Here is a 23,968-nt window from a genome sequence, read left to right on the forward strand (position 1 = left end):
CTACAAAAAAAAAGTTGATCAATTAAAACTAAAAACCTAGTAGAATATAATGAAACATCTATACTTTGAATAATAATAACATTCCACTTATCCCCCTGAATATTTCTTAACTATGACAGGCCAGGAAAAGATATTAAAAAACATAAATTTTCAACTGATTTTGAATACACATAATAAACAAACCTAACTTGAAAATCTATTTTTACCTGCTTTCTGTTTAGAAACATTATACAAAAAAAAAAAAAAAAGACTGAAAAAATATAAAAATTATTAGATTTGAAATTTCTTAAAATTTTTCTAGAGCCAATCTAATCTAGATGTGACCAATGTTCGAATTGCTTTTAGCTTAAATACTATTAACACCTATACCAAAATGTCACTAAATATATATTTAGTGTATGTATTTCTTAAAGTTGATGTATGTATATTTATTCATTACATGAACGTTGTAAATATTACAAGCAGATTAACTGGACTTATTGGTTCACCCTAATCTTGACTAATCAAATTAACTTTATATCTGTGGCACGACGCTCAAATTGAAGCTTAATTCATAATGAAAGCTTTAAAGATTTACATCTATATTTTTCTACTGCCATGGACAGTAGTACATCAGATAAAAACTAACTCAATTTGGTATGGAGTGTAAACTTAGATAAATACTTATGAAAATGGTGAAATACTTAAAGAATTCTTCTAGTTTGCAAAACGATGTACACGCCTTGATCCTGGCCAGAGGTGGTAGCAAGGAAATAAAGTACAAAAATCTCGTAAAAATTGATGGACTTTCCCTTTTGGCACGCACTATCTTAATTATAAAAAAATCTTCGTGTTTCAATTATATCTGGGTGTCAACAGATGACCATAAGATTGCCATTGAAGCAAAGAAATGTAAGTAATGCTGAATATAATTTAGAGAACTATATGTTTATCAATATATCCCTTATGTACAGATGGAGCTATTGTGCACAATCGTCCTGTGGAATATGCTTTGGATAATACCACATCCGTAGCTTCTGTTCAGGAGTTTCTTAAATCTCATCAATCTATCCACAACTTCTCATTATTTCAATGTACATCAGTTTTTCTCAAAAAGAAATATATTAAAGAAGCTATTTTGAAATTTGAATCCTTTGATTGCGTATTTGCTGTCAAGAGGTAGGAACAAATAACCTCTTAATTAATTAATGAAGAACTCAGAATTTATAAGTGAGATGTTTTCCCTCCCCTTACAGAAATAGAGAGTATTTGAACTGAACTTTTAAATATAGTCATCATTTTTATGTTTTCTTTTTCGTTTTTATTAAAGGTCGCATAACTTGCGGTGGAAATTAACTGAATCCCTAATATCACCTATTAATTTTGATATCAAATTTAGACCACGGCGACAAGATTGGGAAGGAGAATTGATCGAAACGGGAATGTTTTACTTTTCAACAAGAAAACTGGTATCAAGCGGCATATTACAAAATGAAAGGTAATCTTAACTTCCATCGGATGATAAGAGAATTAATATATTTTTTTTTTTACACTAACCCAAAACCTTTAACACATTGATTTTCTTTTTTTAGGTGTTCGTATGTTGAAATTAAACCCAAAGATAGTTTAGAGATTGACTCGAAACTTGATCTTAAAATTGCACGATGTATTATCAATAAAAAAAGAACAATTTTTTAACTTTGAAAACAACGAAAACGTAATAAAATCATTCCAAACGACTCCGAATCGTATTCTCTACCGAATTTTGATCCTTGTTTTTTATATTCGATCTTAAGTTCACAGTTTATTTATCAGGCAAGTATGTAAGTAACCAGCCAGGAATAGAGTTTAGAATAATAAAAATTACTTTCTTTATATCTTCATGGTTCACAGGGTTCTTGTGTTCACTATGCTCCCCGTAACCATATCAGTTCCCCAGAGTTCAGAGTTCAGAGTTTTATTATCTGACATGTCAATACAAGTTTTTGAACGCCAAGTTTTGTTTGTGAACAAATAACGGTATTTTTGTTTTTTAAAATCAATTTTTTTAATTTACTTTAATTGAAGTTTTGCTAGCTATTGAAATTTGTATTGGTTGTTTGAATACAGTTTTAAACATTATTAATTATTAAATTTTACTTGTTAATATTATAATTTTGAATTGTTAAGAGCAAGGTATAAGGAATTAACTTTTTTTTTTATAAATGCATTTAACTTTAAATTTCAATTTTTGATTGATTTTTCAACATATCGATAAACGGATCTTGCCGGCACGAACTATCGATATGTTTATTTAATCGGCCATCCATATGTATGTGCACGAACACAATATCAAAATATTTACATTTGAGTGAATCAACGGATTGTTATGTTCATACATATATACATATACATATCCATGTATGTTTGTTCTTGTTCTGATGTTTGCGTAAATGTGTGAAATTTTGTTGATAAGATAAGATAGTTCCAAATTTAATTGCTTTTGTTCGATGTTGATTCATATTCAACCATACATATTATTTATGTATGTATTAAATTGCAGTGCAAATGCTTTAACAAAAAAATTTGTTGTCGCTCAAAATTTGAAGGAAACATAACAAAGAACACGATGTCCACCCACGCCGAAAAGGAGTATTATCGCATGGTGAGTGTATAAGGTGCAAGCAATTTTGTAGAATTTTGAAATTTTCAAACGTTTCTGCAGGTAAGGCAATAGTGTTTATCCAAAAGACCCCACCTTACATATCGCTCCTTGGTGCCAATGATCTCAGCCTTTCTCTTTGCGAGCACAACAAGAAATTCAATTGTTGCACAAACTGACAAACGAAAAAGGCGGGCCCCCCACCCCATGCAAGTTGGTACAGAAGGTGTTACATTTCTACACATTCAATACCAGCTGTCACCGTTTCGGCTTGACTAATGCTACATCCAGTCCCCGATAACAAAACACACCTGGACCAAATCATTAATTTTGTAGACCCGATAAGAGCTGAAAATAGAGCCAACATATGTATGTACATACATACATACATACATACATACATACATGGAGCAAACACAAGAATTAGCAACATAAGCTAATAATGCTGTTTCGTGTCTTAATCCGGTCAGCTCGAGATCAGCGCCAACACTCAAATGCCAATTTTTTTTATCATTTAATTATGTAAATTTAGCTTGTTTAATAGTTGCATCTTTTTATTTCAGAATGTCAGCGTTAATAAGGCGCTCAATGGAATTGAAGCACCATTGAAAACAAAACATGCCCGTTTTATTATCATCATGATTCACAAAACCAAAGAAGCAAACTCGTTTTGGATGATAGTCTCCCGGCAGCCGTTGTTGGAGAATAGGTTTACCGCTTGGAAATTCTGTCATCTTCTACATAAGGTCATGAGAGAGGCACATGGTTGCAGTATAAAACATTCTCAGGGTCACAAGAAAATGATTTTAGAAATGGGCAAACTGTGGGGACACTTACACGATGATATTGGAAATTGTATAAAAGAATACTGCAAGCTTTTGGTTACCAAACTAAATTTCCATGACAAAAATAGAGGATTTCCAGGATCACTTGTCATCTCGATGTCAGAAATAGCGAAATTTGCCGACAAGGACTTAAACTACTAGTAATCAATTTAATCATTTTTAACCTTCGAGAAATAATAATATATTTTTTTCCCATTTTCCATTTAGTTTTCAATTGTGTGTGGAAATCTTTGACTATTTGGAGGACATTATTTCTGTGCAGTTGGCAATATTTTCTACCATCAATACTTATCGATTATCATCCATGACACTGCAAGGACAATGCAGACTGGCACCATTAATATGTCTAATTCAAGATTCCAATCCACTGTATGATATTAGCGTTAGGCTCATGTTTAAGCTCCATGAATCACTGCCCAATGATGTTCTAAGTGGTCATAGAGATCGGTTCTATGCCATATTTTTGAAACTAAAAGAATTTTATGATAACATTCGACCACTTCAGTATTTCAAGGATCTTATTACAGTTCCCGAATTGCCACAGACAAGCCCCAACTTCCAATCACAAGTTGATTTCGGTAGTTATATACCACCTGTTGTATTTGTTCAACCCGAACCCGAACCAGATGTAGTAGTTGATGATCTTGTCGACACCAACAACACCACAGAGGATGTCAATAATGAAGCATTGACACGTATCAACATTCTGGAATCCATTATAAACGACAAGGATATGACTATCGAGGCACTTAAATCAAAATTGGATCAGTTTCAACAAAACTTTGTAGCTCTAGAGCAAAATTACAATCACGATGTGTCGCAACTGCAAAAGCAAAACGCAATACTATCAAATGATCTGGAATTATCTCAAGATCAGTGTGATAATTTACGGTCGCAGAATGATGATCTGGAGCTTAAACTCACAGATAACCCGATGCTTATTCGTAAGTACGCTTTGACCATTTAATTTTTTATTTATAAATTAAACAATGTTAATTTTGCAGAAAAAGCAAATGAAGAAGAGGAAAAACAAAAAATGGCTTCCGAAAAATTCAATAAACTTAAAACTATGTACACTCAAATTCGTGATGAGCATATAAATCTATTAAGAGAGGTTAGTAAACATTAAAAAAATATTTTAGACTTAATTAAATAACTAATTATGATTTTTACCAACAGCATAGTGAGTCAACCAAAAATTTAACAAAAGGAAAGCATGCAAACTCTGAGCTATTATTGCAAATAGAAGCTCTTACTAACGATATGGCTGGACTGAAGAATAATATAGAGGATAAGAATAAAACTAACTTTGAGCTGTTGCAGCAAATCGAAGATCACAAGAAAAACAATTCCCAAATGCACTCTGAGCTGTTATTGCAAATAGAAGCTCTCAATAGTAATATAAAGGAGTTAACAGAAAATGTAGAAGATAAGAGTAAAAACAATTTCGAGCTGTTCCAGCAAATCGAAGACCAAAAGAAAAAGAATTTCGAATTGGAAACTACTAAAAATGAAATAATACAGAAATATGATAGTATTATGCAAGCAAAAGAGCTACAAAATGATGACTTAAAGTCTGTGGAAACGAAATTATCTGAAAATTCGTTGGAACTCAAAAAAGTTTATGCATTGCTTGAGGAGGCAAAACAGCAAATATCTCAAACTGAGGAGAAACTACATTCAAAGGAAGCTGAGCTGATAAGTAATCTTAATACACACGAAGAACAATACAAATTACTTTTAAGTGAAAATGAAGAGCGTATTGCAACAAATAAAAAAGAAATTGACGGTCTAGGCATTAAATTAAACGAAACGGAAAGCAGGCTGAAAGAAAAAGAGAAAAGCTTTCAGGTAAGTACAACATGGTTACATTTCTAAAATTAAAATATTTGTATGATTTCTTTTAATTTTTTATAGGAACTTGAAGAGACTATTCTTTTGCTGAAACAGGAAGAACAATTAATGAGCAAACATTCCATTGAACTGGAAAGCAAACAGAAAGTTGTTGAAGAGGAATTAGGACAAGCTTTGATTCGAGTTGATTCTCTAACAAATTCGAATAAAAAAACTGATGACACTTTGAATAAAGTGAAAATGCTTATAATTCATACGGTGGAGGAAATTTGCATTTTGAAACTAAAGGATTCATCACAACAACCACTTGAAGCTGTACCAAAAATAACATTAGAAATGGAAACAATTCTTAAAGAAATTCAAAACGTTTCCGATATGCTAAGTGATTCGAATATAGAAAGTTTGAAATATATTATGCACTTGGGCTACGTGTTCGTCAAGCTGTATGAGCAATGTAATCTAATTTACAATTCAACAACAGAATTTGAGAAGGGTCAAGGTAAGCGATTATACAACTCCCATGTCATTCAATAATAATATAATTATGAAAACGTTTCTTATTATTATTTACAGATATCTTTAATAAGATAAAGTGCTTGGGCTCGGATTTGTCAATGCTTTACAAGTACGTTAAAAACGGCGATTCAGATGAACGCAAAAAACGTGAAACGATCCAAAATATTCTAACTAAATTGTCAGACTTGAACAAATTGGTTTGCGAAATTCTCGACAAATATGAAAACAAGGTCGACTTTGATAAGCTGGTTGAAAAAGAACTACAAGAAATGGATCTGGCAATTGAAGATGCGGCAGCGAAAATTACTGATTTGCTAGAGAAAGCTCGCGAGAAAGATGACAAAGTGAATCTGGAAGTAAATGGAAAAATTGTGAATGCCTGCACAACATTAATGGAATGTATAAAAATACTAATTATTAAATCCCGGGTACTCCAGAAAGAAATTGTTTCCTCTCAAAAAGGTAAGACGAAATGGAGTTTTATTCCAAAAGCATATCACTTGAATGTTTCTTAATTTTTTCTTTAGGTAACGCTACTGTAAGCGAATTTTATAGAAGAAATACTCAATGGTCAGACGGTTTGATATCCGCATCAAAAAGCGTGGCAAAGGCAGCCAATTTTCTAGTAGAAGCCGCTAATAAGGCTATTGAAAGTGAATCAGGCCAAAATTTTGAACTTATTGTGGCCGCTCAAGAAATTGCAGCCTGCACCACTCAACTGGTAATTGCTAGCAAAGTGAAAGCAAATCGTGAGAGTACAAATTTGGCGGATTTGACTAAAGCATCTCGAAATGTAACCAAGGCTACTGGCACTGTCGTTGCCACAGTGAAAGATTGCAACTCTCAATTGGAGCAGCGAATTGAAATGGATTTACACAAGCTAACGCCATCGCAAATAAAAACTATGGAAATGGAAATACATGTAAAAGTGCTGGAAATTGAACAAGCTCTTCAAACGCAACGTATGAAACTATCCGCGTTTCGACGGGAACACTACAAGAACACAGAGTATTAAGTTGAATGTATGTATATATCCTACATATATGTATAAGTATGTATGTATACACAATACATGTGTATTATTATGATTTAAGTATCCATTGTTTCTAGGAATATGTTTATAGAAATTAAATTATAACTGTTTTTATATTATGCATTTCCTGTAATTGTTTTTTATAATGATTTTAATAAAATGGAATTCACTAATCTATACAATATGAACCCTCAGATGATCCTTGAGACAATTTGTAAGTAATTATTTTCATTGACTTAAACAATGTCGTTAATTTAAAAAAAAAATTAATGAAATTAATGTATGTGTAGCAATATGATTTCTCTTGCTTATTATTTACATCATTAACAGTGTGGCTAACTTTACGCACATTCAGTTTCTATTACTTATAACATTTCTGTTCAGTTAACTTTATGTTAGCATTGATGTTAAGTCTCATTAATGTTAATATTAGCATAATTGTTAAGTTACATTGATGTTAGTTTAGGATTAATGTAAGTCAACATGTCTGTTAACTTTAACATTTGTATGTTAAGTTAACATATGGATGTTAAGTTAACATATGTAAAGTTAACATTGTTCTGTGAAAATTAACATATGTCTGTTAATGTTAACATAGGTATGTTATTGTTAACATAGGTATGTTAATGTTAACATAGGTCTGTTAAAGTTAACATAGGTATGTTGATGTTAACATAGGTCTGTTAAATTAACATGAGTATGTGAAGGTAACATTGCTGTTATTGCGATAGTTAAAGAAGTTGTCTGTATGGGCGCCCGCGCAGTTGCGCAGTTTTCTTCGGAGTGATCAGACGTCTTGTGTTTTTGCTGAGTCATACTAAATTCCATAATTAAGCCTATATTATGAATTATTCATAGAAATGTGTTTCTTGTTAATATTGAATGCCTAATTTCGAACTCATAAATCATCGTGAATATAAACAGTGCGCCATATAAACTGGAAGGTAAGGACAAAGAAAACCCTCGAAATAAGTGTAATTTGCCGGAACATATGTGTGGGTAAGTGAATTATGACTTATTTGTACTTAAATTCCCCTGATCAGTTTAAAAGAAAACCATATTGCGCAAAGACCAATTGACTAAATAAGTCAAGAGTTTAGGAAAGTTATAATAAAAAATAAGTAAAAGTCACTAAAATTTACTAATTGCTTACCTACTGTTTAGCACTTGATGAAAATTCTTATTGATTGATTAATTGTTTTGAATCCCTCACACATCCTTTCTACATACGATTCTCGGGTTCTAAACTTCGAATTTGCATTGTTTTTTTTCGAATGTTCACTTAGTTTTTCACTTACTTAGTTTTTGTTAATTTTTTTTCTTCACACAAAAGAAAGTTTTTATCTGTTATATAAAGCTTTCCGCACTTTTTTAACTACCAATTTCCGTCGATTCAACCTGGCCGTTGTGTTGCGACTGCACTAACGACTGTATCGATCGTAGGGTTTTATAGATTTGATTTGTTATATGTTTATGTTATTGAATAAACAATAAACATTCACTGCAGCTGACATAACAAAGCCGAGCTTAGCTGCAAGGAGTCATATATCTATACAATCTCCCCCTTTGTACCCTGTGTCCCAATAACAAAGAGATGTCTTAAAAAAATATACATATATATATTTATTATAATTTTTGGTATATTACAAAACAGTGTGTTCACGTTCATCGAATACACTTTTAGCGTAGTTTATCTGAAAGGGTATAGAAGAAGATTATAAAAGAATTTCTAGCAATTGAAAAGTATTTGCGAAACTTACACATCTAGATGCAGCTTCAGCACATTCCTCAGTTCGACATCTTATTCGCGGTCTTGTGACTTTCGGAAGATTTGTTGATATTTCTATATAGTAGCTGGTGGATACTTTACTTGTGGAGGGCGTAGTTCCCGAATTCGTTACTAGTGGATGACATGAAAGAATTTCACCTAAATGACATTCAAACATAATGGTGGGGGCGTTGTCGCATAATGAAAATATTCGTATATACTCGGTTGAAACCAATAGACGTAACCGGGCTTCTCGATCGCTCCAGAGATTGGGCTCGTATGATATTATCTTTTCGGTAAAGTGTTTACGATTTATATGATACAAGTATTGTTGTCCTTTACTTTGACGACTGGAATACAAGGGTAAAAGTCCACCGGGCGCTCCAGTTACACATCTGGGTAATCTTTTTCTACCTGGTGAATTTCTATGTGCATCCCGACTGGTTTCGCGAACAGCACTGGCTGTCTCTGATGCCAAATCCAACATCCCGATAATTGGTTTTGTAACAGTGCCAACAATCCCTTTTCCAAGTCCACTAAGGAATCCCGGGACACCTTCAGATTGAGCACCATCGTAGGTGTGCCGTACAATACTGGTAACTCCGCCAAGTAATCCAAAGCCAAAACCTTTCAGTCCTGCTGCCAGGTGGCTACTAGATGAATTTGTCTGAATCTCCAAAATTCGTTGTCTTGCTTCATTGTCATGCTCATCCAGGACCACCTTGCCCAGGCTATCTGATAATGTTTCCGTAAGCTTTGCCGTTGAGTTCGATATGCCATGGGCAACATTTTTCACAAGACTTTTGACTGAGCCTTCAAATATTAGACCAGATACACCTTCAGAAAGATCATTGGCAAATCCTAGTGGGTTCCCAAGGAAATCCACACTACCCAAAATGGAAGCAGCATGCCATTTAACCTGGTTTACATAATGCGTTTTCATTGCCTTCAAGTAAACTTCCATGGTCTCGAAATGATACTTGTCCGTAAAACTGTCGAGCTCAATTAATGCATCTTCAAATTTGATTAAAATTAGACCCAACGATTTTTTGGTCTCCAACAATTCTGGAGGAAGCTTGGATGAAGTAAAGGCCGACAATCGCACCTTATTCATTTAAAAAACGAACAAACAAATATATAATTAGATATTGAGATAATAAAAACAATATAAATATATTTACCTGGGTTGAACCAATGCTAATATTTTCAAAGTAATATCGCTTCATATCTTTCAAAACATGTTTTTCATCAATATTGCCAAAATCATAAGGTAGTCCAGAACTCCGGCCACTTAGTTTGCCATAGCCAAGAAATGAAGCAACTTTTAGTATTAGCTTTTCTTCTAGACACGCAATATACGGTTTTAAATCCAAAGTAAAATACTTAAATATTATTGCGCAATTATTAGGGCTTGGTAGCATTTTCAATTTAAGAACGACTGCATTTTTTTGTGCATCGTCTTCACTTGGCTTACAAGTGTGCAAAGCAACTTGGTTAACAGCATCTAATAGCTGATTATCGATCTGTATATACGATATATTTAAGTTCAATGACTTCTCCAAAGAATTTTGTATAATATCACAAGATATGCGATCTAGGCTTATAAACATAATTTCCTCACATGGTTTGCGAGCAATTATTGAAATTCCAATACCTTTTAAAAGTTCAACAAATATCTGAAATGAAAAACAGGATTAATAGTAAATGAAATAATCCTTTAGATTGCTTCATCTCTATAGTACCTGATATTCATGTAAATGTGATATTTTTCCCTCATCGGCAATTTGTCGATTATTTATGGATGCATGAGTCCAGACCAAATCGGGTGCCAAATGTATTGAATTCTGCTTAAGTTTGATGTCACACACCTCCACAGTGCAAATGGGTCCATCCATTTTGGTTGAAATCTCCAACTGGCCAGAACCAGGACGTAACTTTTGTGCCACAATATGCTGATGACTCGGTATTGATTCATTACAACTGGGATCATACTCGATGCGTCCCAGAACAGCTTCACAATCTGCAGACATTCCTTGTTTTCCGTAAAACTGTGAATAAATATAACAATCACAATAATAATGTCTTATTTGTGTCCTTGACAAAATGATTCTCACCTGCACACACATATTTGCATGACACATTAGGCGCCCATTTTCAAATCGCCATTGTTGGGTCGTAGCTCTTTGCTTATTTGGTGTTCGTATCACTAAAGTGGTGTATTCTGTTGGATTTGGTGGCTTCTCCAAGTCCAGGACAAAACGAACTGCATTACTCTCGTTCGATTGTATGGGCGGTGTGGATCCTTCATGTTCCAACTGGCCATTGGAGTTCATTAGCCACAATTGCGATCGATCGCCAGAGTTTCTTTCGACTATAACAACTTTGCGATTTCGAACACCCAAAACTAATTGCCTATGTTTCTGATCTGGTTTCTTGTCGCTTACACCGTATCGATCGAAAGTGTCTTGAAAGGCGATATAGATGAAATTCGAATATGTCAATGATTTGGTTATATTTGGCTTATTTATGGGAAACTCAATCATGTTTCCCCCCGGTGCTTCAAGAAGCAACGTTTGACTGCCAAATGGATCATCCAAGACATATGATAGCGATGACTGGGCACGAACTGGTGTCGCCCACACCGGCTTGGAGCGCAATTGTGAGAAATTAATAGCCACTTCGGCACAATTATCAATCCGAATTGGAGGTGGTAAGCATCTGGCATCCGTAAATAGAAGTATATACGTGGCATCCTTTGAAATTACTTCCAAGCGTAGAAAGAACATTTCACCCCATTCATTTCGTATATTTATGTACAAACTTTGAGCAGAATTAATGGGTATGCCTTTTGACCAGCAACAACAGTCCACATCTGGGATGCGTACACAAATCACTGGATCTTTATCACAATTTGGCCAATGGAATGCAAAGTTGCAATCGATTGGGGCCGATATTGTATGCCGAATACTTGGGTAATCCTAAAATCAAAGTTTTTATCATATTAAAACGACGGGAGAAAATGTGAGCGAGTACTTACATGAGCATTAATATCACAATGTTGTATAAACTCAAGCTTATAACCGCTCTTGTTATATAGTTGAAAGCGGGGAGATAATATCACAAATGTTGTACAAGCATATAAACCTCTTCCCCTACGAACAGTTATGCCTATGGCATAGCATCCTTTTGTATTCTCCGCACGTAGCTCCCTGTGCGTAATGTTCTTATGCATTATAAAACTTTTGCACCACTAAAAATAATTAAAAAGAATACTCAAAAACAAAATTCATGATTCGATTTAAAGATCCGTTAGGCTTACCGTGTTATTGGCACCAAAAACTTTGCCAAGACGTACTTCCAACGCTGGAGAACCTTCCTGATCAGAGAAGGAGAACATTAATGGGGCGACTTGTCGCGCAGTTTCGTGTTCCTCAAATTGTCCAGCCGCATTGTTGTTAGTGCCTTCTTGTTTGAAAATGAGCGGCAGGCCAGTTTTGTTGATTATCCAAACTGGGGCACTTATATAGATTTCCATTCCTTTGCCTTGAAACGACTGAATGGATACACGCAAATGTAGCTCTCTATTCTGGGTATCGATCAATTTCAACTTGGGCTCAACAATACCACTGTGGCTCATAGGAATTTTCAATTGTCCGGACAAATGAAAATTATCCAATGTGATGTTTAAATTAAAGGGCTCACATACATTGACATTATAGAGATTGGTGCTCTCAGATGCATTAATTCTGCCTGCGGCAAATTCATGTATTTTAAAAACGATATCACAACAAAGCATATTATTTAACTTTAATGGGGGTAAGAGTGTTATTGTGTGCCCCGGTAAATTCTCTTTAGAGGGATACAATTCCTTGTTTATGTTTATCAATGTGTACAATGTGCTCTTATTATCATCGTAGCAAGTCTGCAGCTTTTGCACATTCTCTTTATCACATGTTTTCCAATTTATCTCATTGTTGCTAAATCCGATCTCCTCGTAATTACTTGCAAACACTTTGCGTTTACTATCACCCGTGTTGTGTGCTATATACAGTGATGCATCGATGAACTTCAAAGGTAGACATAGCTCATCATTACTTCCGATTGCACTGATGGAGGTCAGGCCGTCACATTGATCCTTATTCAATATCATCTTTAAAAATATCTCTCGATCCAATTTATTGATTATGCTCAATGATGATTTCACCTTGATTAACTTTTGCGCCGATCCGATTAGCGATATATCAAATACGATTCTGGTTTTCTTTGTATACAAAGGATCCAAGTTAACAGTGCGAAAGAATACGCCTACTTTATCCACCGAAATTGGGCCAATCAGGGTCCATCCATGGATTTGAACTAGAATTTGATGTAAATTCAATTGATGTGAATCAATGTGACGTAATTTGGTTTTCTGCACAAAATCAAATATTTTTGTCTCATTTGGCTGGACAGATATCCAATTCTTTATAAATTCCATTTGATGAAAGTCCGCACACGTAACATCCTCAACTTGAGCATAGATTGGCTTAAAAAGAAGCGGTGTACCAGTCAGGTTTTGTAGGGCGAATGGTATAAATGGTGTACGAGTGCGGACATTCTTTGTATTATTATCCAGAGAGCATTCATTAAAATCAATTGTCCAGTTCTTCAGAACCATATTAAACAGTTCTATAAATGTTGATGTTACATTCAGTTTCAGCAATTGTTTACTATTTACACAAATCTCGAATCTCTTCTTGTAATCAATCTGCGTTTTAATCAATTTCCATTTCACTGAGCACTCCCAAACTTCGACAACAGGCTCCCATCCACTTAGACGGCGATTGTAATAATTAACAGTCACTTCGGTATCTATATTGCCGCCCGTAAAGAAGCTCGTCTCATAGTCTTCATTTTTCCTTTCCCTTGTCTTAAATTTATAATTAACCAATACCTTTGATAGCGATATTTCAAGCAATGGGACATCAGCATCCATGCAGTCATCAATAATAAATACTGATATACAATTGGCATCTACAACGGCCGTCGTCAAATCCAATGCCAGATTTCGTTTAGTATCAATCTTCTGCTGAGACAGCCAAAGGGCAGCATCATTTATTTTCCAATTGTGCAGTTTCATTGCACGCCAGCAATCTGATATTTCAAAACCCATGGCAAGAAGTGGAGCTATTTTCTCAAGATCTGAATTGGTTTTCGATAATACGTTCTGCGATTGCATTGCCTGGTTTGGAAATAGCTTTGCCATTCTTAAAAACAATTTAACATCCACATACGATAAACGTATGTTCAATGGCTTTTGGATGAGTATTGTTAGGCAATTGTTTCGCAGCTCTATATTCAGTGTGAATGGATCAATTATGGAAAGTGCACTTTCATCTTCGGCATCTAGTGTGCACGAGAAAATTTCCAAATGATTGATATCTATGGATAAGGGTACTGAATTACTCTCCGGCTTATATGAAATGACCGTTGTGCTTTTCAATATAATGGCATTCGAGTCGATACGACTGCATTGCTCGGCGAATATTATTTCAGAATCTGTTATATTGATCACAAACTCTGTGAGTGGACTATCACTATTTATCTGTGATGAAGATTTATGAGGCACTTGGATCGGAGTATTGCTGACAGGATAATTGCTTGCCCATTGGTCGCCTTGCAAATAGTTTTTCAATTGTTCTAGGAAATTTAAGAGAGCAAACACTCTCATATTGTTGAGCATTATCGTATATTTACACAACTTTTGCGTTTTCCGGCAATGCACTTCCACTTGCACTGAATTCGTTGGTAGTGTATCCTTTTTTGAGGCCTGCAGTATATTTCGAAAGACATTTGATCCATCGTAGGTGTTTCTTTCATCAACAATCATTATGTTACTCGATATGAGATCAATGTCCTGTGATCCATCACTGAATATATCAATTTCCAAAGAAGATTTTATAAAGTGTATACATGCCAAAGGCTCTAGATCGACATTTGGTGTCGTATTCAAGGCCAACAATAGGGAAACATCTTCCAAAAGTATCCTTATGGAGAGTAAATTCAAAACAGTCTGATGGCCAGCATTGTGGGTTAGCAAATTCACGGTCGAAAGTTTCTCAATGGATGTCGAATAATTCACATATATATCATCTACTCGTTCGCCTATATTATTGTCGAGAAGTGTGCGAATTAGCTTATACTGTTGAATATCAATTACACCATTCAATTTGGACACAGTTCCCTTAATACTGATATCGGGGCAAACGCGATTCAAGTCTGGATTGAGATTACGTTCGACCTGAAGGTTGAGGTGAAAAGATTCCTTAAACAATTGACGCCCTTGTTTATGAAAATGTATGTTTGCTATAATCCAGTCCTTGTCATTGGTCTTGTCATTCTGGACCGTCGTCGTTGGGTTTCGTTTGCCAGAGTAAAGATTTATATTGACCAAATCGATTTGCATTACATCCAAAATTTCCATATCGTCGGGACACTTGAGCTTCTTGCTTATTATACACTCATCACTTGCAAAATGAAAGCTATTGACCAAACTTAGTTGACCCAAATTAGCAATTATTACTTCATCCTTGTTATAACTTGCCGGTAAGACAATTACTGGAGAGTCTGCTTGAATAAATAGTTTAATTTTCGATGGTTGTGAGTAAGGACTACTCTGAGGATTTTGTTTCTTTAGCTTTCGCATAACGGGCTGAAAACAAAATAAAGCAAGTTAATTTAGCGAATTTATCTGGTTAATGGGATAAATATCTTACAGTTTGCAATTGCAGTAGCTCTTTAACAAACATTTGTAATTCAATTACAAATCGTTTTGTATGTATATAGTGAACTGATGCCATATTAATGCGCAACGTTGAATCGCTCTCCAAAACGTTTAATGTTTCCAAATTGGAAAGTTTTCTGCAATTAAGGATATGTATTAACTAGTCATAATTAGTTTGTAAATACTTGAAACAATTGCTTACTTCTTATAAACGAAATTTAAAGCCTCTGGACCACTTGTTTGAAACTTTTGTTTATAAATTTGTCCAAACTTTGTTAGATCATAGACCGCAAGTGAACCCAAGCAGCCTTCAGTCGTTTTACAGACGTCTTCTTGTGTTATCACAAACAATGCATTCGAAACATTAAGCCTCGACAGCAGAGACTCATTTCGTATTAGCGTAAAGTTTAAAGATTTTATCGATACCTTCAGTTTACTGTAAAAATCAATTACACCTGGGAAGGAAAATTGTTTGTAATCATTCAAATTATGATCATATGTACATACATATATGGTACTTACTTTTCGGTATGGGTTCTTTCTCTACCGTCAACTGATTGTTACCATCACTCTCCGATGTAAGACCAAAGAAATCAAAGACTGTATACCATCTGTCCACACACATGGCCAAGTTTAGACAATTAAAATGTATTGAACTATTTTGTTCGAACTTATTTTGTGCATTCTTTTTGGTTGAACGACCCGAATGTGATTTGTAAATAACCAAATTTTGATTATCTTTTGTATTGCTCAATTGATTCTTTTTGCAGAAGACCGACTTGAGTTCTCCATCAAAGTTTTTCAATTTAACATAATCATAAATATTTGAAGGCACCGAAGAAGATGTATTCTTATCAGAACTACAAAAGTGTGGCAAATCCGGACAAGACAATGAGGTGTGTTGCTTTTTTTGCAAGCCCTTCTCGAGATTCACTGAAGTGACCATATTTCTGAACGGAGATGTCATGTCTGATTTTAAATCCTCCATTAGCACTGACTTTAAAGTTATCTCAACATTTTTTTCGCTGCCTTCGACATCGTGTTTCACATTAAAATCCTTAAAGGTGACATTTATTAAATCGTCATGATGTTCGTTTTGCAAATGTATTTCAAATACAGGCACTGAGAATTGAGTTGTAGTGCTAATGATCTCCTTATCAGCAATTATCTCATTTGGTTTAATGCTTCTGTTTTGTTCGGGCTCTTTAATGTCTTGCGATAATTCAGTTGAAAAATTCGTAGCATTTCGAATTGACTCGATAAGTTGTTCATATTGTTTTCGATAAAGAGAAACCTTTAGCGTTTCAACCATACTTCCAATAACCTAATAAAATGGCCAAATATTTCAGTTTTATAATAACAATGCATCAAATACATATACAATTACTTACAAAAATCTTTTGCAACTTGTTCTCATCGACATTTTTGCGATCATATGCGGTGCATACATTCAAATTAACTGCTGTGTCATGTAGAATTGGATTGACATCCCTCTTGTTAAAGTTATATCCTTTTGCTGTATGCATAAGCAAGTCATTGCTGCTGGCCTCGTCGATATTTAGCGAGAATAAATTAATATTTTTAATCTCTATTGCATAGGTTTCATCAAAATCATTGGAGCTGTGCATCAAGTCATCATGCACATAATAATTTGAGCAGCTTATTTTTCCCAAATTTGCCACAAGGACTTCACTACTTCCACTTGAGGTTGGCAAAATGATAACTGGACTGTTTATTATAATATCTAAGCTGAAATGGAAAATAAACCATATGGAGGTTTTAGTTATTTAAATTAATTAGGTCGTACACTTACGAAGTCAATGTATTTACACGACGATTTGGTTTCTGCTGTGCTGGTCCGGTTTGGTCTTTTATTTGCTGAACAAATTCTTTGGCTATATCACTTGCCTTGTTCCCAAGAGATGTAAAGAACTCTCTATAAAATGATTGTCTTATATATATGATCAATTTTGAAATCATTATATTCTTGCTTACCCGAAACTCTGTTTGAAGTAAGTAATGCAGGCAGTAACATCTTGTAGAAATCTAGGACAATGTGTGTAAGAGACCGATGCTACTCGAACAACAACATTGCATGCCGTTTTATCGTTCCATTGGCTTTTAAAACTTAAGGCATCAATTTCTCCATTATAGTCGTCATCCAATTGCTTTAAATAGATCTCATTCGACAAGTTGCTTAGGACTGCTTCCCTGTTCTCTTTCGGTATACGTATTGTTTGATCACGACCAACAGATAGAATCCTTTGATGACATATAGCTTCTGGTGTTATATCGATAACTTGTATGCCACCCAATGATCCAATTACTGAAGGATCCGATTTAAGTGAAGCATTTATTTTAGCTTCGGTTAGCGTCAAAGTGCCAACTTTTCGGGCAATATTATAATTATCTCTTTTTATCGTATACAATAGTAGAACATTTAATCGGAAAAAATCAAAACATATTTCGTTTTGGTTTCCGCTTGCAGAATTTTCAAATTCCTTTAGTTCATAATTTGAGGATTCCTTACGCTTTTTGTTACTATCGTTAGCCTGAAATATCTTTTGATTCAAAATGGTTCTTTTCGCAAAGTTCAAAATCTCAATAATCGTATCCTGATTAGCTTTAATGACAAAAACGAATGAGATGTTGAATAATTTGACACTTTAGACTTGCTGGTGGTACATACCAATAATATCCAAGCTATTGAAGGCAATTTTAATAGTATTTAGATAAGCTGATCTACGAGCATCTGGTGCAACAATTTTAATATCAACTGATATCAGCGCATTTAGTTCCGACTCGGCGCAGTTTTCTGTTGGTTTAGAGTCTGCAATCATAAATTGGACAAACATTTTGGTTAGCCTAAAAATTCTTCTACTTTGTAGCAATTAAACATTATTCTATTCGTTCTTTACCTTGTTGTATATTTTGAATTGCCTTTTTAATGGTTTGAGGACTACTTGGCCTTTGACATTCCAATGGCTCTGGTGATCCAGGTGTAACAGGTGAGCAAATTGTGCTGTGTTTAAGGCTGCCCGAAAAGCTATCCATTCTGTACATGAATTAAAATCAGTGAGAATTATTACAAATTATGAAAAAACTTTAAAAAAACGTACCCAACTTGTCGATGACTGGCGGCAAGTAACTCAAAATCAGGACCAAATGATTGTATCGCATCAACCAGAAGAAGTCCGTGAACTGCCATGGTGATGTTTGTGACATTCGATTCTTTTGTTAAGCCCGCTCTCACTCCAATGATTTGCAATTCAGCAATACTTCTTTCCATTGATTGCAGTTCGATTATTAATTGGCCAATTGCAAATTCTGTTACTATTCGACTTGTCACAGTCTCCGTTTCATAGTTTTGAAGGCGTTCACTTGCATTAAGTGAATACACACCAGAAGTGTGCATTTTATTAAAATATTGATCATTCGTTATAGGATGCATAATATTGAAAAAGTTATTAATATTCTCCTCATTGCCGTGTATCAGAATTGTGGGACATGAGCCAAATAACATTAGCGATGGATACTCTGGATCCGAGGTAAATATATTTCGCTGTTCAAGCGTCAAAGTGATATTAAATTTATCAATCAAATGAAAACTTGATGAGGTTTTCAAGCAGGCTTGCCAACTTTCGTCGTATTTGCAAACTAGAACTTGCAAATTTGTAAAATTTATTAAATATTTATCATAAATTTTACTATGCAAAACACATGCAAGCTGTGCGCTCTTATTTACAGAATTCTCCATTATTGAATTTTCATGATAAGTTGGAGAATCGGAGCCACTTTTCTCTGAAGCTGGAGGAGTGGAACATGGTGTCATATAGGCTTCATCGTCATCACTTAGATTATCAGATATTGGTTCAGTTGCTGTTGCTGGATCCTGATCTTGAATTGTCGAATTAATTGTTGCCACATTCTTTTTGAAACCTACTTTTCGCATATCGAATTTTCCAAAATCCATTAGAACCATCAGAGAATTGCTCATTTTGTAATTCTCCAGGAATATTATTCGTGGTGCGAAAATTTCTATCTCAAATGTCCAAATCTTGCGATTTACCTGTTTACAAGAAAGAGTAAACAAAAAGTGACGAAATTGATAACCCCAGTTAAGTGCTTATGTCAAGAAGATTAATATTATAGGATAGATATTTCTACTAACCTCGGTTCCAACAAATAACTGATTCCAGTTCTTTATTATATTTGGTGTTCTTTTATTTACATGTCCATTTGCTACGGAATTGTCGTTTTTGTTTGCATTCGTAAGAAATCGTAGAAGCCATTCGATAGCATCTTTATTGTATGTAAGATCCAAACTTTTTGATTTAATGTTTAGACGATATTGTAGCTGATTCTCATTTTCATAGCGAAGTTGAAAAAATGCATTTGTCTCCAGTGTATTTGCACTTTGGTTTAGCAATGATAAACTCTCCGTTTGCGGCTTTATTAAATACGGATGCTTTGTCTCCATATTTGTTTTATCCAGCAAATATACTTCTCCCAGTGATACGCCAAAGGAATATGATGTAATTACCGGACTTATTTGCAGGAACGCCGACAAATTATTAAATTGCATTTCAATTGATTGTTTATTGTTGTCAACATTATTGAGATCCTCTGAATGCAGGATAAGTACGCCTTTGAGCAAATTGATTTTAAAATATCCAAAAATGGCATCGCATTTCAATTCGGATGAACTTTGCAACGAGTCCTCGAGGGCAACTAAAATGTCATTTTCCAAGTTCTTAATCGATTCATCTTGCTCCATATTGACTGCCGTTGAATTGGTACTATACCAGCCCATCCAATTGGGAAACCAATGGAATAACATATGTTTTCCCTTCACATTCTGTGATTTGAATGATAGCCCCATTGTAAATACTTTCTCCAGACATATCCTTCGCAGGATAGTTAAATCTGATATGTCTCTATCGCTCTCGAAATACGCTTTAAAATCCTTATCTTCGTTGGACAAATTCTCATTTGGATTCAGGATGACAGCTTGACATAGTCTCATATAACGAAGATTTTCGTTTAGTATCACAAATTTCTCATCACTCGATTTAAAATTAAATCCATGACAATCTAGAATATATTTCCACCACATTCTCGGGTGGTTCAATATACTGGATTGTGGCCGCTTCAAACGAAATTGTCTTATTTCCTTCATTTGACGAATTCCTGTAAGTTTATCCAGTATCTCTCCATGTTGATTCTGCAAAATTTGTAATAAGGAACGTAAGTAATGTAATCTCTTACTTTTACTTTAAACTGTGGAAACCTTACCTTGGAAACGTCGATTATGACTTCTGGAACCGTTAGCTCACACGAAACTCGAGACTTATCTTTCGATCGAATAACCTGTTGACTCTTGTCCCGCTTCCACCGTGCTGTAGCACATATTGGCTTGATAAGGTAGTTATGAGGGCGTTGTTCGCAAGTCGTTTTCATATTATTTAGTAGCTCCATGTTAGAGAAGGATTGGCATTTGATGTCGTCATGCAGGCAATCCCAGTACACAGATAATTCCTTAAGTTCAATCAATTTATAATGCATTTCATTATTGGTGGGTACTTTTTGTGAACCCGTGGTCCAGTTTTGGTCGCAACTCTGTGCTGTTAGGGAGCCTATTTTGATGCCTGTAGCAACTTTGCTGTTGCCCATATCAGCAATATCTTCGTATCGAAAGTGAACATCAAATATTTTGAGTTCGATATTGTCAATTATATTTGTGGCCATGTTCGTTCCGAACTTTAGCCATCCATTATAAGAGGAAAAATAATATGATTCCAAATCTTTGCCCTTTTCGGACCGCCAATTGGCTTCATCATTGTCCAAGACAGATAACTTATATTCTAAATCCTGAAGCTTCTCTTTGGCGTAGTCCCAATTGGCAAGATCCTTGGGACAAACAACACAATATAATCCCTCAATGGAAATGCACCACGGTGATGTTCTGAATTGCCGAACAGGTATGTGTAGCTTGATCTTCCGAATGCTCCCCGATGACACTTCTACCGGCAAATTAAAAGATCTAAGGGCATCCTTTCGTATTGGGATATTTTCGAGTTCAACTTCTCCTAAAGTAATAAGAATTTTTTAGCAATTGGTTTACGATATGTGTGTAAAGAATTACTTATGTATATCATTTGGAAAGTCTCTTACCCGATAACAGGGCAACAGATAACTGCGCCGAGTTTAAATTTTCTAAATATTTTCCGAGATAAGTGTTTAACACCCATGTTATTAGATCTCTAAGCATGGTTGTATTATTCCCCGCAAGGGTTACACCTTTTTTCCTTGCTCACTGTTATATATTCGTGTGTGTTGTGTATTTCCCCACGGCTAACTAGTTTTCCATCAACTTGGATGTTATGTTTATATCAAACAGATGATTATGACTGGCAACAATAACAACAACGTAATCGGAGTGCAAAGGAATTGATGAAATCACATTTCATTTCCAATGAGGCAGTGAAATACATCATATAGGAACATGGAAATGAAACACACGTTGCTAAAAAGTTACTGTAGACTTTGCCAAGACTTAGTTAACCTGCTAAACAAGGGGAAACAAACAAAATTACAAAAATAAATTTAAGAAACATTAATCCGATGATGGTCATCATCATTAATTTAGTTATTTAAAATTAACTTCAACTGACTGGAACCAGATGTCAATATTTCGTGATGCTCATCACTATTTAAAACTATCGATACAATTTGCACATCTGCAGGGATCGGTTATTTGTTATTTGACAAAACTTCTAGAAAGATAAGAAACATGGATCCGGATTCAAGACGAAAGTTAAATTTACAGGTAATTTGTATTTTATTATAAAATAAACAAAGTTAAAAAAGTGTTTATTGTTATTCACAGGGAGTACTAAAATATGCAGTTGAGAACACGCCGACCAACAGCTGTGATTCACCCCAAAATCAACAGATTGAATCAGATTCTGAGGTAAGTAAGCCAAAGCAATATGAAATTACACGTGTTGTCCTGCAAGTATCCAATGCATACTTTTCAAATCCTTGGAATCCTTGGGCAATTACATTCATTCATCGAATGCATAAACATTCTAGAAAACTATGACGGGCTCAAATCAGATTAGTCCCCATAAACGCAAACCAAACATTTTCTTTGATCGATTTCTAAGTAATACCACTTCCATGCATTGTTTCATTCACAGAGAAGTCTGTTTTTACAAAATGCCCTGAAAGCGATGACAACGGATATAACAAAGGATTTGAAAACGGCCTTAGTTATCTTGGATAGCAATTCTACTGATTTAGCTGAAAAAATTGAAAGTTTGGAGATTATTCGTGATCAAATCGATGATATTGACTTAGCGAATTCTTTTGTGAAATTGGGCGGAACTAATACTCTTCTGCGATTTATTAAGGAATCTGATAGCAAATTGAAAATACTTGCTATATATATTGTGGCAGAAATGGCCCAGAATAATCCATTTTGCCAGGACACTTTTCTAAAGGAAAACTATTTGCCACATCTTGTCGCATATATGAAGAATGCGGATAATAATATTGCCAAAAGTTCCATTTATGCCGTGTCCTCTCTAATTCGCAATTTTAATCCTGGCCTTAATCAATTCATTCGAATAAATGGAATAAACACGCTATTATCCTGCTTACGGTCTACACAAAATGATGTCTACATAAAAGCGGCATTCCTTATAGGATCTTTATCATCGGCTGAAAAATCTATAAGAGGTAAGGTGAATGTGTAATTATGTTTGGTTTTGATGTGTGACCCGATCTGTAATTGAATTTTGATTTTTTAATAAATACGATGCAAATTAAAAATATGTACATACATACATATGTATATAGGTTACAAATATGTATGTACGTATTTGTGTATCAGATGATCCTTTTTCGATTTCTTTTTACTTTTTTCAAATCATACCTTAATTCTTTCAAATCACAACATTGCATATATCTTTATGTATTTCTTAAATATCTTTGCAGAAGTCTTTGTTAAACAACATACGGTTCCAGTACTATTGGAAAATCTAAAATACATAAATGAATTCGATGCGAAACAAGAAACAACACTTTTCGCACTCTCCGCCCTTTCTGTAGACTGCAAATGGAACCTGCCATTGGAAAAGCGCTTGGAATCTGAAGCTATTCTAAAGGAAATAAAAACCAAAAATGTGTCCTTAGACACTTGCCAAGTAAGTGCTATTCTACCCTTGGTGCATATATGTTGGAAACTATCTAAAATATTGTACTAATTTTATTCATACAATCTGATGCTTTGTTTTTCTCATACAGGACATTGTTAACAGTGCAACAAATATTCTGGAAAATCAATATAAATCAATAGCGAAAAATAAATAAAATGTTTGTTTCTCGACTTAAATAGTTTTGTTTAAATGACGTCGAGGCGATGATTTGCTGTGCTCTATAGTAGCAAACTTTAATCTACATTGCTAAATTATAGATTTTATTTATCTTTTTCTGTAGAAGTTTGCCTACATCGATTTGTCCCAAGAACATTGACCTATAAGACTTATAGGACTGAGTTTATTTA

At 34.6% G+C, this 23,968-nt stretch overlaps 4 protein-coding genes across 4 annotated transcripts; 3 read left to right on the forward strand and 1 right to left on the reverse strand.

The window, feature by feature from the left end:
• The first annotated feature begins 500 nt into the window (after positions 1-500).
• Csas (CMP-sialic acid synthase) lies at positions 501-1,481 on the forward strand. Its single transcript, XM_068292858.1, has 4 exons — positions 501-636; positions 701-891; positions 954-1,158; positions 1,310-1,481. Exons 1-4 carry the CDS (start codon positions 557-559, stop codon positions 1,479-1,481), a joined length of 648 nt encoding a protein of 215 aa, XP_068148959.1. The 5' UTR covers positions 501-556.
• An 823-nt stretch (positions 1,482-2,304) lies between these two features.
• On the forward strand, positions 2,305-7,005 carry Hip1 (Huntingtin interacting protein 1). Its single transcript, XM_068292402.1, has 9 exons — positions 2,305-2,379; positions 2,522-2,623; positions 3,184-3,605; positions 3,673-4,409; positions 4,470-4,579; positions 4,645-5,316; positions 5,383-5,818; positions 5,893-6,297; positions 6,363-7,005. Exons 2-9 carry the CDS (start codon positions 2,588-2,590, stop codon positions 6,848-6,850), a joined length of 3,306 nt encoding a protein of 1,101 aa, XP_068148503.1. The 5' UTR covers positions 2,305-2,379; positions 2,522-2,587; the 3' UTR covers positions 6,851-7,005.
• Positions 7,006-8,467: 1,462 nt separating this feature from the next.
• Positions 8,468-21,813, reverse strand: Vps13D (vacuolar protein sorting 13D). Its single transcript, XM_068292497.1, has 19 exons — positions 21,574-21,813; positions 20,695-21,488; positions 19,571-20,623; positions 18,519-19,468; positions 18,318-18,454; positions 18,089-18,229; positions 17,395-18,022; positions 17,213-17,335; positions 16,791-17,148; positions 15,922-16,723; positions 15,602-15,854; positions 15,392-15,536; positions 11,956-15,327; positions 11,674-11,886; positions 10,751-11,614; positions 10,379-10,684; positions 9,818-10,312; positions 8,629-9,741; positions 8,468-8,562 (listed from the first exon to the last, which is right to left on the reverse strand). Exons 1-19 carry the CDS (start codon positions 21,668-21,670, stop codon positions 8,512-8,514), a joined length of 11,895 nt encoding a protein of 3,964 aa, XP_068148598.1. The 5' UTR covers positions 21,671-21,813; the 3' UTR covers positions 8,468-8,511.
• Positions 21,814-22,091: 278 nt separating this feature from the next.
• Positions 22,092-23,797, forward strand: LOC137579051 (uncharacterized). The gene is made up of 5 exons (XM_068292730.1): positions 22,092-22,228; positions 22,289-22,372; positions 22,602-23,142; positions 23,401-23,609; positions 23,710-23,797. The coding sequence occupies exons 1-5, from the start codon at positions 22,193-22,195 to the stop codon at positions 23,773-23,775; spliced, it is 936 nt and encodes a 311-aa protein (XP_068148831.1). The 5' UTR covers positions 22,092-22,192; the 3' UTR covers positions 23,776-23,797.
• The last annotated feature ends 171 nt before the right edge of the window (positions 23,798-23,968 follow it).

Source organism: Drosophila tropicalis, unplaced genomic scaffold (genome assembly GCF_018151085.1).
Source record: "Drosophila tropicalis isolate 14030-0801.00 unplaced genomic scaffold, ASM1815108v1 contig_694, whole genome shotgun sequence".
Classification (NCBI taxonomy): domain Eukaryota; kingdom Metazoa; phylum Arthropoda; class Insecta; order Diptera; family Drosophilidae; genus Drosophila; species Drosophila tropicalis.

Coding starts and splice junctions, on each gene's coding strand:
- Csas (XM_068292858.1), top strand. CDS start 557: ATGAAAGCTTTAAAGATTTACATCTATATTTTTCTACTGCCATGGACA. Junction 637..700: donor ATAAAAACTAACTCAATTTG/GTATGGAGTGTA, acceptor GAATTCTTCTAG/TTTGCAAAACGATGTACACG. Junction 1,159..1,309: donor TGCGTATTTGCTGTCAAGAG/GTAGGAACAAAT, acceptor TTTTTATTAAAG/GTCGCATAACTTGCGGTGGA.
- Hip1 (XM_068292402.1), top strand. CDS start 2,588: ATGTCCACCCACGCCGAAAAGGAGTATTATCGCATG. Junction 4,410..4,469: donor AGATAACCCGATGCTTATTC/GTAAGTACGCTT, acceptor TTAATTTTGCAG/AAAAAGCAAATGAAGAAGAG. Junction 5,819..5,892: donor AGAATTTGAGAAGGGTCAAG/GTAAGCGATTAT, acceptor TATTATTTACAG/ATATCTTTAATAAGATAAAG.
- Vps13D (XM_068292497.1), bottom strand. CDS start 21,670: ATGCTTAGAGATCTAATAACATGGGTGTTAAACACTTATCTCGGAAAA. Junction 10,313..10,378: donor CACATTTACATGAATATCAG/GTACTATAGAGA, acceptor TTTTCATTTCAG/ATATTTGTTGAACTTTTAAA. Junction 8,563..8,628: donor CTGAAGCTGCATCTAGATGT/GTAAGTTTCGCA, acceptor ATACCCTTTCAG/ATAAACTACGCTAAAAGTGT.
- LOC137579051 (XM_068292730.1), top strand. CDS start 22,193: ATGGATCCGGATTCAAGACGAAAGTTAAATTTACAG. Junction 22,229..22,288: donor GACGAAAGTTAAATTTACAG/GTAATTTGTATT, acceptor TGTTATTCACAG/GGAGTACTAAAATATGCAGT. Junction 22,373..22,601: donor AGATTGAATCAGATTCTGAG/GTAAGTAAGCCA, acceptor TTTCATTCACAG/AGAAGTCTGTTTTTACAAAA.